Source organism: Taudactylus pleione, unplaced genomic scaffold (genome assembly GCF_031769625.1).
Source record: "Taudactylus pleione unplaced genomic scaffold, aTauple2 ptg000513l, whole genome shotgun sequence".
Lineage (NCBI taxonomy): Eukaryota > Metazoa > Chordata > Amphibia > Anura > Myobatrachidae > Taudactylus > Taudactylus pleione.
Window position 1 is genome coordinate 2,838,408 of NW_028284915.1, and position 16,243 is coordinate 2,854,650.

The window sequence follows — 16,243 nt, forward strand, 5'->3', positions numbered from 1 at the left end:
TCACCTGTAATTGCGTACTATTGGTTCTGGAGCATGTGCAAAGCAAGAACCGGGCAAGCTACACAAAACACAAACTGACCTGTATTCAACTCTGAATCAACCCCAAGTATGTAATGTGATTGATTAGAAGTTATTGCATACTACATCAGTGACCTCACCATTACCTACTGTTCATACAGTTTGTGAGACTTGTTTTTACATAATACATTTTAATTTGTGTTTATGTTGCTGTATCATACAGTAACTCCCAAATTCTAAAAATAGGAATTGGACAAGGGGGCGTAATCACATCATAGTGGGTATGGCCACACCCCAGTGGGATTGCTAGAACACCCCATCCTCCCTAACCTCCTTCTGAAACACCTATAAATAAACCACACTTCTGGAAGTACCTGTCTCAATTTGCGTGCAGAACCCAGTCACTGATGACATGCCTCCAAACCTCTCACAAGTTTATATATCATCCATTTATACATATACATTTATGTGCAATGATGTGGAAAGGAAGTCAGGTATAGTAAGACAATTACAGGACTCTTCAGTTCAATGAATAGAGTCATGTTCAGTGCTCTGAAATTTTTTAAATGATCTGCTTCCACAATGCATCAAGACAACGTGACCCGTGTGCATGGACAGTTAAACAATTGGGACATACTGAATTTAACTAACTTGAATTAGAATTCAAAAGGAGCTGATATCCTAATGTTATAATTGATCTATACCAGTCTTTTTTTCATGGTGCTTGAGTGCTTGAATTATATATTACTTTTATATTATTATTATTATTATTATTATTATTATTATTATTATTATTATTATTATTTTTAATTACATTAATCACACTTATATATTTCCAAAGGATACTACATTCCAGCATGTGATGAAGATGGCTATTATAAACCAAATCAGTGCCATGGCAGTATCGGCCAGTGCTGGTGTGTGGATAGATATGGAAATGAAGTCACAGGATCCCGAAAAATGGGCTCAGCAGAGTGCGGTACTTGTCTTTTAAAATATATATATATTAATATGTCAGGCAAGATCCTATACAAGTTTATCAATTATATAAATTATGTCAATTTAGCACAGGGGTGGCCAACCAGTCAGAGGCAAAGATCCAAAAAATATCTATAGTCAAGTTAAAGAGCCGATAGCAAGTGCATGCCGAATGCTGTCACAAGGCCACACCCCATTAATGTGTGCATGCCTTTGGTACGACATTTGCAGGAGCATAACCTTATGTCACATCTCGGTAAGTCCACGCTGTTAGCGCGCACAGACATTTGCCATGGAGGATGTTGTGGATGTGAAAGAAAAAGCCAGAGCAATATAGAAAACATTGAAAAAGTCACATTCTCACATACTGAAACAAGCCAGATCCACATAAAATACATTTTAAAAACCACATCCACATAAAATACATATTGAAATCCTGAATCACATAAAATACATTGAAAAAGCCAGAGCCACATAAAATATGTTTTGAAAACCACATCCACATAAGATACATTTTGAAATCCAGAACATCATAAAATACATTAATAAAGCAAGATTCACATAATACACACTTCAGTTCCTCCATGTGTTAATTCATGTGTCATTGCAACCCCCCTATGCCACTGCAGCAGCCCCTCATGTGTCACTCCAGCCACCCCCACCCTTCCGGAGTTATCTCAACAGCCCCCTTAAACATGAAAGCAGGCATCATCCCCCAGCTCTCAGGCTGCCCCCCTGGCTTTTAGGCAGTAGTGCCCCCTGTAGTTGTGCTCCATATGCAGTACCCCCTGTAGACGTGCCCCATATGCAGTGTCCCCTGTAGTTGTGCCTCTTATGCAGTGCCCCTTGTAGTTGTGCCCCTTATGCAGTACCCCCTGTAGTTTTGCCCCATATGCAGTGCCCCTAATGTAGTGCGCCTTATGCAGTGCCCCCAGCCCAGTACTTACCTGACCACACTGGCTCCCACTGCCACTGTCTCTGACTGGATCTAACTAGATCCAGAAGGTGCACAGGGCAGGCTTTTCACATCGTGGGTGATGTCATGATGTCACTCATACACTGCACCACTAGGAACGCTGGCCTCTGAAGCGATCAGAGGCTTCTTTAGCCTCCACAATCACTTCAGAGGCCAGCATTCACAGATCCAGTGGGGGGAGTCGCATCTCAAAACCAAAAGAGCTGCCTACAACTAGAGAGCTGTGGGTTGGGCACCCCTGATTTAGCACATTGCACTAAAACAACTTCTAGTGGAACTGAAGGAAAAAGAGTCTGTGGTACCCTTCACTCCCCCCCCCCAAAAAAAGAAAAAAAGATAGAAAGGATTATTATGCTACACAATTAATTCTGCTAGAAAAATAATTCCCATCATTTTGTTTATAAAAATCTGTAGGCTAGAGATGTGCACAGACCCCTGTATTTTGGTTTTGCTTCTAAATCATTATAGGGGTTTTCTGTTTTGGCTTCTGATTCTTTAATAAATTATAAAACCAGCTATAATAATGTAATTTGGACATGTGTTTGTTCCTACAGTATTATTGACATCAATAACATTAATTTCCAGTAATTCCTAGTCATTTTTGACCACCTAACAGCTCACAATATTGTTTTCACCTAAATTGTGCAAAGGCTGCAGCAATCTGGCTGGCTAAGCTAAGCGACAGAGCAGTGGCACAAAAAAAAATAGCAGTTTAAAAGAATATAGCACATCTATGAAACATAGTGGCACTGCATTTGCAGGAAAGATGGCAGTTTAATAAACTACAGTACATGATCCTAAAGAATGTTTTCATTAATCAAGAACTACAGTAGATCAGAGGCCCAAGGCCAGCACAGGTATATGGAGGTGGAGTATTAAGTGGAAGCCAGGTAAAGCATTGATTGATTGATTGATAGATTGATTACTAACAGTCATAACTATAAAGAAAAGTAAATTGGAGACATGGAACAAACTTTTAAAAACACAAGCTTCCAAATTTGAGTTCTCTAATGCAATTGCAAACTGAATCCAAGCAGCAAATCACAGGCCATCTGTTTTTCCAGGCACCAGCATTCGCAGGAGAAACTGAAGTCATGTGACACTTGAGCTGACAACTTGCTCACAAGGTGCCCTTTGCATCTCTTAAGATCTGTGGCAAGGTTGCCAAAATGTAGTGATCCAATTGCAAGATCTTTCAAACCCTTTAGTCCTGCATAGTGAAAAAAGAACTTGATCTACAAGTCTAACATCCTTGTGGAATTGCTTCATATCACCTCCATCTTCAATTTCTCTAGTTATTTTTACATATGTTTAATTAACTGATTCAGACTGGCAGTGTCCGAACTCACTACACTTTAGCTTGCATAAAACTGAGCGTATTATCCACTGTGCTGGACTAAGGTAACATGCCCCACCTATCCCTATCTCATAGTTTTATGTGTACATTTGGATGGCTTGTTGCTGTTTCTCTAGTCACTGAAGCATATACAGTGTGGAATTCGACCTGGTTTCTACCTCTTGCTTCAGTTGGTGGCATGGCAAATTATACTATAGTTGCAGTTTTTAAATCTTCTACATGTGGTTACTAAACGCCAAAAATGGTATCTCAGCTTCTCAACTCTCTTCTGGAGGTCATGACAGCAGCATATATCTCATTCTGGGCACCCACTTGTTGTCACAGGCATTGATTTTCTGAATCTTGCAAGACCATCAATTACCAGTTTCTAATACAGGCGTATAGGCCCCATTTCCCAGTTTCTCCAAAGACAGATATAGAGTAGATACCATAGATTACAGCTTAACCTGTTATAGACACATCATCCACAACTAATATAGCACATAATGCTTGTGTAGCTTCTGGTGACCATTGCATAGTTTTATTTGAAAACTCATATATGGATGCTTGGTTTAATTTTTTCAATGTTTCATATTTACTTCTCCTTATAGTAGTAGTACAAATTGAATGCTTTACCTTCCTCTAAATAGCACTCAACCTCCATCACGTATACTGGTCTGAAGCCAGTGACATGATATTTGGAGTAATTTGTTATTAATTTATTAATTCATTATCAGTTTCTACTAGGCCGTTATTTGGACTTGAATCTCCTGTATTGGCCTGTGGCATTTGATTTGCTGGTTGGAAAAGTTTGTTATTAACTTAATCATTAATTATCAATTTCTTCTTTCTACTTTCTACAATTATAATTTTCTATTGGCCTTAAGCATGTGATTTGCTGTTTGTAATATACATTTTTTTACTAGGCTTTTACTTTTAGACTATTAGTTCTTGATTAATGAACACATTCTACAGGGTCACATAGTTTATTAAACTACCAACTTGTCTGCCACTGCTGTGCCACTATGTTTCATAGATGTACTATATTATTTTAAACTGCCATGTGTTTGTGTTACTGCTCAGTCATGGACCATTATTGGTGAAAACAAAATTATGAACTGTGAGGTGGTCAAAACCAAAACACTTGAGGGTGATTGTATGCTTAGGGAAACCGGATTCTTCATGCCACCTGCCTAAACAGATGCAATAAAGGAGATATTATTCTGGAAGTCAGTACTGCACAGCAAGTGATGCAAGTAGCTAAGGTTCTAAATGCTAGGCTGCTGCATGCACAACTGAACCTATTGCTGCAGGAAATTCAAGAAAAGGGGTGGAGAAAATGACACTGGTGGATGATGTTGATATATATCTGGTGGTATTTGAAATATACAAAAAAAAACATTCTAAATTGTTTAAGGAGAATTGTTAAGATTTATTGAAGCTCAAAAAACCTACATGGATGTAGATGAAATACACGTATTGGACTATGATCACCTAATGTGAGATCAGGGGAGCTCAACAATTCATGATTAACACTTTAAGAAAAAAAGACCTTTTAAGTTGCAGCTTAGCTCCAGATTGTATCCATGGACCAGCAGTATCTCTGGACATAGCAGATGACATCACAGCATCTCACATCATAAGCCACTCCCAATGCATTTTGTCATTGATAGACTTTGTCAGGGGGTGTGTTCATCCTCTCCCCAGCTCCCTTTTATATATCCAGGTTATTATATAAATCAACTTGCTAAATGCATATTACATATTTTCAAGAACATATGACTAAAAATTTTAACTATACATACATATAAAATCATCAGACTAAATAAAATGCTTTAATTTTAAGCTCAAATTTAAATTTGAGTTAGTCATGTGACCATGGCCATTTTCTAGTAGCTCAATCAATATTACTGGCCAATAACTATATATTTGACATACAGGTATGCTTTCAACCACATTTTAAGTGCACCATTACCATATATCTTCTCTAAAAATGGGGACTTAATAGTGGTAGCCATTTTTAGTGAGACTCCAATCAATTATACAGCTCTTTAAAAAATCATCCATTTATCATGATACAATTTCATATATATGGATACTAATTTAAATGCCTAAATGCCTCTGCCTCTCAATCAGGCAGAGGCATATGGGTGCCTGTGTGCGATCACGCAGGACCCATTCTGAACATGTGCAGAATGGATCCTGTGCACATGCAGATTTCCGATAATTGGGAATCTGCATTCAGCATTGCACGTACATGCAATGCTGAATCAGGCCCTATATGTGGTAACAAATGGAACATTATACATACCCTAATTGTTTTCTCTATTTGTATATACTAATAATTCTGATCTATTACGCTGTCTTACTTAATTTTAACATCTTTTAATAGTATCAGGAGAATATTTTTGTCTACAAATCTCCGACCATATATCTCAGCTTGTTCATCAAACCTTTAAATATCTGATCAATTTATTTTCAACCTTACAAATTGCAAATATGGTATATTTGAGATCCATTTTCTATACTGACAGCTCAGACAGCTCTGGTAATGAACATAACTGTTGCTGTCACCATCTTTAATATCAGTATATGTATTAAATTGATCACCATCATTATCATTTTTTGTATCCAATACCAGATCAAGAAATTCTATTTTATTACTGTTACATTTGGCCATGAAGTGTAAATTATAATTATTACACTATAAGTACTCTACAAACTTACAGAAAACTAATAGAAAATATCCTTTTCACCCTCCAAAACAATAGAGTTTATCTATTGTATCTTCTAAACATTTTAATATACTTCTTAAAGGGATTATTATTCTCTGTCTCCCAAACGTCTAGATATAAGTTTGCTAGACTTGGTGCATGTGGAGTATCCATTGCAACTCCACATTCTTGGTTGTAATAGTGATCTTCAAATTTAAAATAATTATTTTTCAGAATATAATGTATGCAGTCTAAAATAAATATTTTGGTTTAATTAATTACTTTTGGATCACCCTCTAAATACATTCTCGCAGCCTTCAGACCTCCTTTATGAGGAATACTTGAATACAATGCCTCAACATCAGTTGTGCACTGTTTAAAATTTGTATTCCACTTGAAGTCTTCTAATTCTCTCAATATTTGGGTTGAAGCTTTTATATAAGAGTTCAATGTACATATATATTTATTAATGTAGACTTCAACAAATTATAAGATGCTGGCTGTAGCTAAGCCTATACCTAATATAATTGGGCGCCCAGGTGGTTTATTTAAGTGTTTATGTATTTTTGGCAAACTATGAAAAATGGGGATCTGGGATATAGGTTAAAAATACAACCAAACTCATCCTAACTTATACATTTTTTGTTGAGACCTCTCTTTTTAATAAGTCTCGAATCTCCCCTACTATTTTTTCAGTGGTATCAGAATCTAATTTGTTATATGTTTTTACAAAATTTAAAAGTCAATAGGATTCCTCCAAATAATCTCTTCTATTTAAAATTACTACTCCACCCATCTTATCCGTCATTTTAATGGCTACATTATAATTATTTTCAAAGCTTTTTATTGCTCCTCATTTCCCTCTATTTAAATTGTTATTTGTTTGAGTTTTATCTGCACATAATGTTTCAAAATCCTTTTTAATCACATTAGAGAATGTTTCTATAAACTTTCCTCTTGACTCTAATGGATAAAAATTTGATTTCTTCCTCAAATCGTTAAAGTAGGAGCTTCTATATTGTCGCTTTTATTTAAAACATAAACTTTTTTTTCATTTTTGATGTTCTTTTAATGTAAGATTTCTAATGAATTTGCTAGTGTTTATAAATAATTCAAAACCATTTGGTTCAGTATTAGGTACAAATGATAAACCTTGTTAAACGATTTTGATCTCATTATTATTTAGAATCTGATCTAACAGAGTGGTTCTGTCTTCTTAGTTTTGCACCTCTTTTCCCCTCTCTTGTCTATATTACATCCTCTTTTTTTCCTTTCCAAACTCCACCCAGGGCTGTCTGTAAATGCATCCTCATGCAAGTCTCTCCTGTTGCTCCAGTTTTGCATTTTCTGAAAAAAATCTGGCCTATTAGTCAAAACTCTAGGTGAAGCTAAAGCTTCATATTTATTAGAAACTGATACTTCATTCCATGTCAACTTTTGAGACATATTTATAGTGCAATTAAAATGGGAATTAGTTAATCTGTTTCCTCCCCAGGCACACACCACCCCACATGTTACTGGGAATGCACTAAATATGTGTAATTCTGCCTAATAGTATTTATGTGAACATTATTAGACCAAACCATCTATGAAGCATTGTCTCCTGGTTGCATTGTAGGACTAACCCCTGTATCCATCATACAGCGCAAACTGTGGCTAAAATGAGACAACTAAGTATTTTAAAATTTACCTAATTTGAAATATGGTGTTCTGACTATGATTTGGGTCACTTTGGTATTTATTTTAATTTAGCAACATTTTCCAAATCATTCTGCAAAATATTCCCTTATGCCTTGTTAAAAGTGGAGACAACTATTATGTGGGCTTCAAGAATATTTTAGTACATGCCTCACTGATGTCACTACTGAACTAAGGTTGATTTCCTGTGAGTATTGATTCAATTTGCCAAATGGCTATTCCCACTTTGACATTTTATTCATAATTTTCTTAAGACAACATATAATTAAAAACTGTCTAGGTGTAGAGTTTCTGAAATTGTATTTATAGCATTAACAAAATATTTACTATTAATACAGGTGCTCCTCACTTAATGACCTGCCTGTTTATCGACCACTCAGACTTACGAATCGGCCATACAAACTGCCCGGCAGCCTTGACTTCAACAGAATCTGCAACAAGTACTCAGAGCCACCACTTCTGCTGTGTCATACCTTGAGCTGTGGCTTCTACTGTGTCCCAATTACTGTGGCCAGCAGTGGTCGGGCACCCCAGCAGCACCGGCACCCCCTCCTGTCAGGTGTTCCTTGCTTATCAACCAATTTGTTTTATGACTTGTATGAACAGAAATGAACAGAAATTAGTTGTTAAGTGAGGAGCACATGCATTATTATGTGGATTTACCACATTTAAGATATTTATCTCAACCACATGGCTTTAGAAAATGACAATATATCCACTGCAAGATCATTAATACAATTAATTTTTATTATGTTCAATGGCAGGTTCAGATTTAGAAACATCTGGGGATTTTGGCAGTGGGGACTTCCATGACTGGTCTGATGATGAGGATGATGAAGATGAAATGATGAACGATGAAGATGAAATTGAAGATGATGATGAGGATGAAGGAGGTGATGATGATGAAGAAGATGAGGATGGGTATATTTGACATAATATAAAGCAAAATTTGTTCTATTTTTTCATGTCTACAAAAAGACATCAACTAGGAAATACCTTTTGCTCACGTCTCCACGAAGATATAAAGGATTTGAAAACAAAACAAAGAAAACATGTATATTTTGTATGACTATACCAAGTATTAAACTGGAGTCATAAACTTAAGTTTCAGAGTCATTTATGTGCTTTTGAGCTTTTATATGCTTTAAACATGAAGAGAACACATTGGACGTGTAACCTGAAGAAAGTCATGCAACCCATACACGTTAATTAAGGACAAAATAATTAAAAGAAGTGTAAGGGACACTGGCCATTGTTTGGACTTCTGTGAATTTTCCAAATGGAAAGGCAAATATACTAAATTAAATTAAGAATGGCTAGATGTAGGCATAAACTAGATGAAATACTATGTAATTGGAAAACTTTGACAGTGAAAATGTTCATCATATTTGTTTACATTATTTCCTCAAATTATGCAGAAATGTGTTTGTTGGTTAGTTTGTTTGTTTAATAGGCTTTCAGATATGTTATTTTATTACTTTAGATTTTCCTTACAATTTTATTTAAATGCTTAGAATGATTTTTGTTATCTAGTCAAGGAGCATGATGATGTGATTACTATAGATAACACAATTTATTCCGAAGAGTATTTTTTACATGGCCAGATAACCAGCATTGCTCTATTGAAAATATATTATATAAGCAGGACTATGATATGCAATAGTTGGGAATAGTAATGTAGAGAAGTTGATTAGTTCTTCAAATATATATAACATAAGATGACCATGATGTATTTTACCATTATATGGACGACTTAAATGAATCAATGATTAACCATCACAGTTCCACAAAACATATCCCATGGTTTATAAATTGTATGGGATTATATGCATATGTAAAATTACTTGTAGTACCTGTATGTTTTAATCTGAGTTACTTTATCTCATTTATTTTTATGTAAACCTGTTATTGTTTAACATTTTAGATGATATATTTGATACAAAATCAATATGCTTATGGGTGGTGGTAGGTCAGGCTAAGGCAACTTGTTTCTCTACAACTATAGTTGTATTACAATTGCCATTAGTATGTGTTATAGATCAATACAAACTGGCAAGTTACATGTTGTTAAAGCAGGTAATAGGGTGAATATACAAGAAGGTGTTTTTTATTGTTGTCTTTTTTGTAACATTTTCCAGGAGTTTGGTTGTTGAGCTCCCATTTTCCTGTCTGCAGTTCTGATATATGTTGACACTGCTCTGTCTGGTGCATGTCATCACCCCCATTGGATCTATTAACTGCTATAGCCTAGTCTGAAGAATTTATATTTTTGAAATATAATTTAATTGATACAATACAATGATTGCTACATCGACTTTGCATGCATTTCACCTCTAATATATATATATATATCTATATATATATATATATATGTAAACACACATTTATATTGAGCAATTGCACAGTTGTTAAGGGCAGCAGATAACAGTTATCTAACAGGCCTCTATATAAAGCTCAGGAACGGTGTGCCTTGCAACTCATTCCAAAAATATTTTTCAATGAGTATATTCATCTTATACATTTCCACCTAATGCATTTGAAACATAACATAAGTGAAAGTCTACAGAATAAGGATGCTTTATATTGTAGCATATGTGTATATATAAATATACACTCAAATATATTCCTGATTTTTCCAAATTAAATAAAATCTAATTTCAGTAACTTCCAATGAAAAATTAGAACTGCATTTTCTAACTGAACTGTTTAACAAACATTTGTTAGTTATGGGTATTACCAAATGTATGCACTGTCTACATTGATTGTCTTTGTCAACCAAGATTCTCAGACAACCATGAAGGATTTTTGAAGACCTCTTGTCCTTGACCAACCACTTGGTGAACCTGGTTAATGTGGTTACAGTAAAATAGCCGACTTGAACAATTTGGTATTGGTATTGTGTCATTGTCGTTTAAGAGTAATTTAATAGTGTTTTATATTTTCTAGTTGACAAATAAAAAGCATTATGCAGGGTGCCTTGTACAATGAAAATAAAAAGGCTTTTATTAGGCATGAGCTAAACCACCACTTTATCTACTTACAGTAAAGCTTAAAGGAAGAAGAAATGTTATTTGTTTTCCTTTTTATTGTTATGTAATGTAGCTACCATGTGAAATGGATAATGCTTATGATTACCGTGTATGTTTGCATTTAATCCTTAAGAGTATAAAGCTTACTTTAATCACTATATTTATGTTGGCATGTTGTTTCATTGCGCAGATCTTAAACAAAAACTCCACTACCTTCTTGTATATCAGTAATATATCCACAATAACATGGGAACAACTGTGTATTTCTACACGGTTGGCCATTATCTTTAGAAGTTGATACCCTGGAAATTCGTATTTTACATTTTTGTTTTATTACAAGGTAAAGAGTTAATTTGATCTAAGGAGTATTCTTTACAAAATTTAATGTATACCTAATTGAGAAATAAATACAATGCATTTTCTTTTATACAGTTTATGTATAGTTTGCAAAATAAAGGCTCTTGTAACCAATTGTGGCATTTTCTGAAGTTCCTTTTGGGTTTATAGTTTACAGTTATGTCTTGCTGTTAACAAAAGTCTTCTCTCTCATTGGAAAAGGAGAGTAAAAAGTTACTGGAAACTACAACAACATTCTCAAAATTTTTCCAATAGTGACTGGAATGGGGCATTTTCAAAGCCATAAAAGAACTGTATATTGCACACCAGGTTTCCAGGTGAGGACTAATGCACACTCGATGACACGTGCTTCAGGTCCTAATTGAAATCACAGGCCTGCTTTATTTTACTGTATATACAGAAAGCTTATAACTATATACAGTACATATACTAATTGCAAAACAAAGTGAGGTACTTGGCTTTTTGCTTATTTCTGTAATATATTTATTACAAGCCTGTTAATGGCTAAGTTGTAATCATATAAAACAAAACTAGCTTCGAATTAAGTGTACATTTCATAAACATACATATACGAATAGTCACAGTGTCAGTATGAACATATGTATTACATGAATTAATAAGCTTCAATTATTTTGTTGACATATACAATACCTGTTTTTCCGTGTATTCCCTCCTTTTTGCAGCTTGTCAGAAGCACATCATAATTCATTATCTTCAGTGTTAATGTAAAGAAACTGAGTTTATTCAACCCACTTTTGCCCAGTCCATGCCAACTGGCCACCCAGGTTACGCCTTTTCTGCCTCATTGAGTGCCCAGTACATAAGCAAATCACAGTTATTAAGTGTACAAGAACATTTCTTGTGATACAAACACCAAAGTTATAGCATAAACTCTTATCAAACTGTTAGGTGGGTTTTACACATGTCCAATCCCTAATCCCTCACTGCCATCACCTGTTGTTTGGGGTCACACCGTCTTGGCTGCTAGTGTAATCTTCAGCCACTCTAACAATGTGGAAGGATCCAGTATAAGGGCCCCTTCCTACAGCAGGTGTACAAAGTTACCGGACTGAATCTAAGTCAAACAGAGGGACTGAATTTAAGTCAAACACAAAGTGACTGTTTTGTGTGATGTCACAGAAGCCTTATTTAGGCTTCAAGTATCCATGTAACCTCAAGTAGGAACTTCAGGAATCTGCTCTGCAACCTGTTTTTTTGTCCACAGCCACAGCCATTATCCTTGCTATTGGCACTAGCACCTTCCCCATCCTACAGTAGGTGCAAAAATCTGTCTGAAACAGACTTCCCTTATCTGTATGCATAACTCAGAATAGCATGGCTACAAGCTCATGACTCTCCCAAAACACACCAACAAGTCAGAACAGCTTGTGCAATAGTAACATAAGTTAATATTCTTGTGTACTTATTACTGTATCTTATAATATTCTCTGCAGATATATTTCAACTAAAAAGGCAATAGTTTATATAAGAGAGATAAGAGATAATATATATATATATATATATATATATATATATATATATATATATATGAGAGTGCTCATCCAATTCAAATAGTAAATTGCAGCATTGAAACAACTCAAACTTGATCAATTGTATATTTTTGACTAAAAACAGATTTTACCAATTCAATTTACAATATTCCAGAAATATTTGAATACATAATAATAAAAAAAATATATAATCCTGGAACCTTTAGGTAAGTATAGAGGATTTTGAACAGTGCACTGTGATAAACTATAAATCCTGAACCTAAAAGTAATAGGCCCACATTTATCAATAAGTGATATTCTTGTTAACACTCGTTATTAACCTGAAATGGTGCTCCAACCACATAACAGTTTAGAGCTGATTGGTTGGAGCACCATTTAATATTAGTAACGAGTGATAAAATAAGAAAATCGCTCATTGATAAATCTGAGCTATAGTGTCTAATTTATGACACCCAGAGAGCACAGCAATAGTATCTATTGTTATGTCTGTAATATGGAATCAGTATTTAATGCCGGCAGGTGAATAGCCGCTGGATTAAATACCGACATCGGAACGCCGATGGACCCAATTCCTGACTGGGGCTGGTAAGTACCCTAACCCTCCCATAGTGGTGTCTAACTCTAACCTCCCCCTTAGTGTCTAACCCTAACCTCTCCCCATCAGAGCCTAACCCTAACCCCCCCCCTCCCAGCACCCTAAACCTAACCCAACTGGGCGGGTTCCTAACCCCTTCTAATGGTGCCTAACCCTAACCTCCCCTTTCCCTGCCCTAACCCTCCTGGGGGGATGCCTAACACTAAGTTCCCCTGGGCATCCTAAACCTAACCCCCCCATGGCTAGACGCTACTACACCTGGCTTACCTTCATTTGGTATGCCGGGTGTCGGGATTTTGTACTAGGGCTAATGATAGGCGTTGGGATTTCGACGCCTATCTTTAGTTCCGTGTTAGGCTGTCAGTGTCAGGATATCGGTGGGCGGGATAGTGCCAGCTGGTATCCTGACTGCATATGCATAGTCTTATCACCACATTGTTAGTAAGAAAGGGCCTGATTCAGAAGTGGATGCAGTGTCAATGTTTGTGTAGGTGAATGATTTTGGGGTACTGCACATGCGCTAAAAGTCCACAAAACCCATACTGCGCATGCCTAAACATAACTGTATGATAGCTGTCACAGTTGCTTACAGGATGGGTATCATTAGAAAACAAGAGTGCAAATCATGGACATTCCTGGCCAGTGACTTGGAGTTGACCTGAAGTGAATTCAAAAAGAGGCCATGTTATGGGTGTGTTATTGGAGTGTCATGGGTGTGTAAATGCATGCTGCTGCATTCTATTTTGCAGCGATGTAGCCACAAAGGTCATTTTTTGAGGGATCTGAGATAAATAAATTCTGCAAACCATAAGCTGCTTGAGGGTTCGATGGTGTGAATGATGGGGCTTTGATGGTGTAGGGTTCTTAACCACCAGTGTACTGTACTCAGATTGTGAAAGTGGCCATCTCAGGGTTTCTCGGTTAGTTGCACGCTATTACACAAGGTGAATGCCGAAACTGGCATTTGCAAAGTTTTGCAGTTGTGAATCTGTATGAAATTGCAGTCACGCATGAATAGCATCTACGCCCCAAGTTATTTAATGCAAGGTAGTTTGACATCCTGATACAGATCTGCCCAGCTTCATTGTTGCTCATAGAACTGTGAATCTCACTATGCTTTGTGCGAGACACCCTCCAGTGATCAGGGACATGCAATAGTGGCTCCATTCAATCCTATGGAGACACACAAGTGTGTCTCCATAGGTTTGAAAGAAGATGCACTCCCGTGATCGTGGACACTCAATAGAGTAGCTTGGTGCAAAGCGCAATTCATGGGCATGTTTGTGCCGTGATCGGCAACAATGAACCTGGGCGCAACTGTATTAGTAGTCTAGAACCCAGGTAATGTAGCAAATGTTTTATGGTGGATAAAGATCATGCATATTTCACCAGTCTATAGAACAGTGAGTGTTGTAAGAAGAAAATAATCCTGACATTTTCTTTCTGTCAAAGGTCTAATCAGAGTGTTCGGCTATTGACACTAAAGGAAAAAGAATAAAGATGAACTACTCCGGGTTAACTCGTGCTTTAGCTTTCCAAGCAGGGAATCACTAAGACTGATGTTTACCTTTACTGAGAAGGTAAATAGTCATTACAGGCACTGGTGCCTCAGCCACCCTGATTTTATCTTGTTGGAGATGAGATGTTGGTGTGCAAAGTTCACCTAGGTCCAGTATGGAAGTAAAAAGGGAGAAGAGAACAACACATACACAGAGTGTGTGCTCACTACAGTAATTCTTACCTTGCTCTGGGATCAGAATAGCACCTGGATAAACAAAATACAAAGCCACCCACACTCCTAAAGATTTCTAAATCTTAATGCCCAACTAACAGCTGGCCATGGGCCTAATGCTCAAATTGAATAAGTGTGCTAGTGACCTACAGTACTGACCAAATTTAATGCCATAATTCTCTGGTGGATTATGGAGGCGTTAAAGATACATAGAGGTGTTCCACAGGCACCTACCTTTATGTTGTGTTAGGCTTTAGATGGGGACTTTGTATAGCTTATTTGCCTACCAGCATCCAGTCTGATCTCCGGTCTTTCACTTGTTTCTTGTCTCCAGCCGCCATCCTCAAATACAGTATAGCTGAAGCCAGGAATGTCTCTACTGTCATCTGCAGATCTTCCTTCTTGATAATGGTGTCATCCAGCCACTTTGCAGCATCCTCTAACTCCTCAGGGACATCTTCCAGCTTGACTGAAGGTCTCTCTCTGCCATTAACTCTCTCAGGCTCTCTGCAGACTTTCTCATTGCTTGCGGTAGCCTCAAATATGGCTGCCATGATGTCATTTGGTGGGTGATGTGGCATACTTTTATTGACTAACCTGTCCCTCAAGACTTATCCAGCGGGTAGCATGTCCTGATTGGCTCAACGTACAGCTCCAGACCAGACCAAGGAGATGTAAACTGATGCCCTCGAACACCAGGTGCTTCAGCCCTCACTGAACTCACCAAAGGTCCACTGGCGGGGGCCAGCAAAACATATGCAGTGCTGTGACTTGGTACTCTCCTTCCTTAAAGATCATAAAAAGCTGAGTAAATAGTGGAAGGTCCAGCATAATATTAGAATAAAAAATGCAGGCTTCCTAATTAGTTTGTCCAGTTTACTGCTGGATTTATCTGTTGGAGTTAGCACCACAGAGCATCGAGAAATGACAATGAATCAGGCAGAAGTCTTGATGATGGTTTGAAGAGGAGCAAGCTTGGAGTTTGTTAATCTGATGAGGAGTAGATTCCACTAATTTCAGCTTGGATGAAAGTTTTGGTATTTTCCAGGGTGAGATTGGACCTGATCCTGGAACTGTTGTGAATGTGGAAATGGCATGAATGGGAGAGGGACTGAATTTGGTAGGAGAATGAGAGAACAAGTCAGGATTGACATCCAGAAAGTGGACATGGGTAACAGAGGAGCTGGAGGTACTGTATTGTCATTGAAGATTTAGAGACACAGAGGAGAGGGGGCCTTGGTGAGATGAAAAACAGTGACATTAGTTCTAGAGATTTTGAGTTTGAAGAATCAATGGTAT

General features: G+C 36.9%; 1 protein-coding gene across 4 annotated transcripts in view; it reads left to right on the forward strand.

The window, feature by feature from the left end:
- The window catches only part of SPOCK3 (SPARC (osteonectin), cwcv and kazal like domains proteoglycan 3), a 434,224-nt gene extending 423,020 nt beyond the window's left edge, over positions 1–11,204 (forward strand). For all 4 annotated transcript variants that reach the window (XM_088450291.1, XM_088450293.1, XM_088450292.1 and 1 more), the window contains 2 exons: positions 860–997; positions 8,485–11,204. In XM_088450291.1, coding sequence (XP_088306417.1) covers positions 860–997; positions 8,485–8,651 — 305 coding nt within the window. In that variant the 3' untranslated portion in view covers positions 8,652–11,204. The remainder of the gene's footprint in view (positions 1–859; positions 998–8,484) is intronic.
- Positions 11,205–16,243: the final 5,039 nt, after the last annotated feature.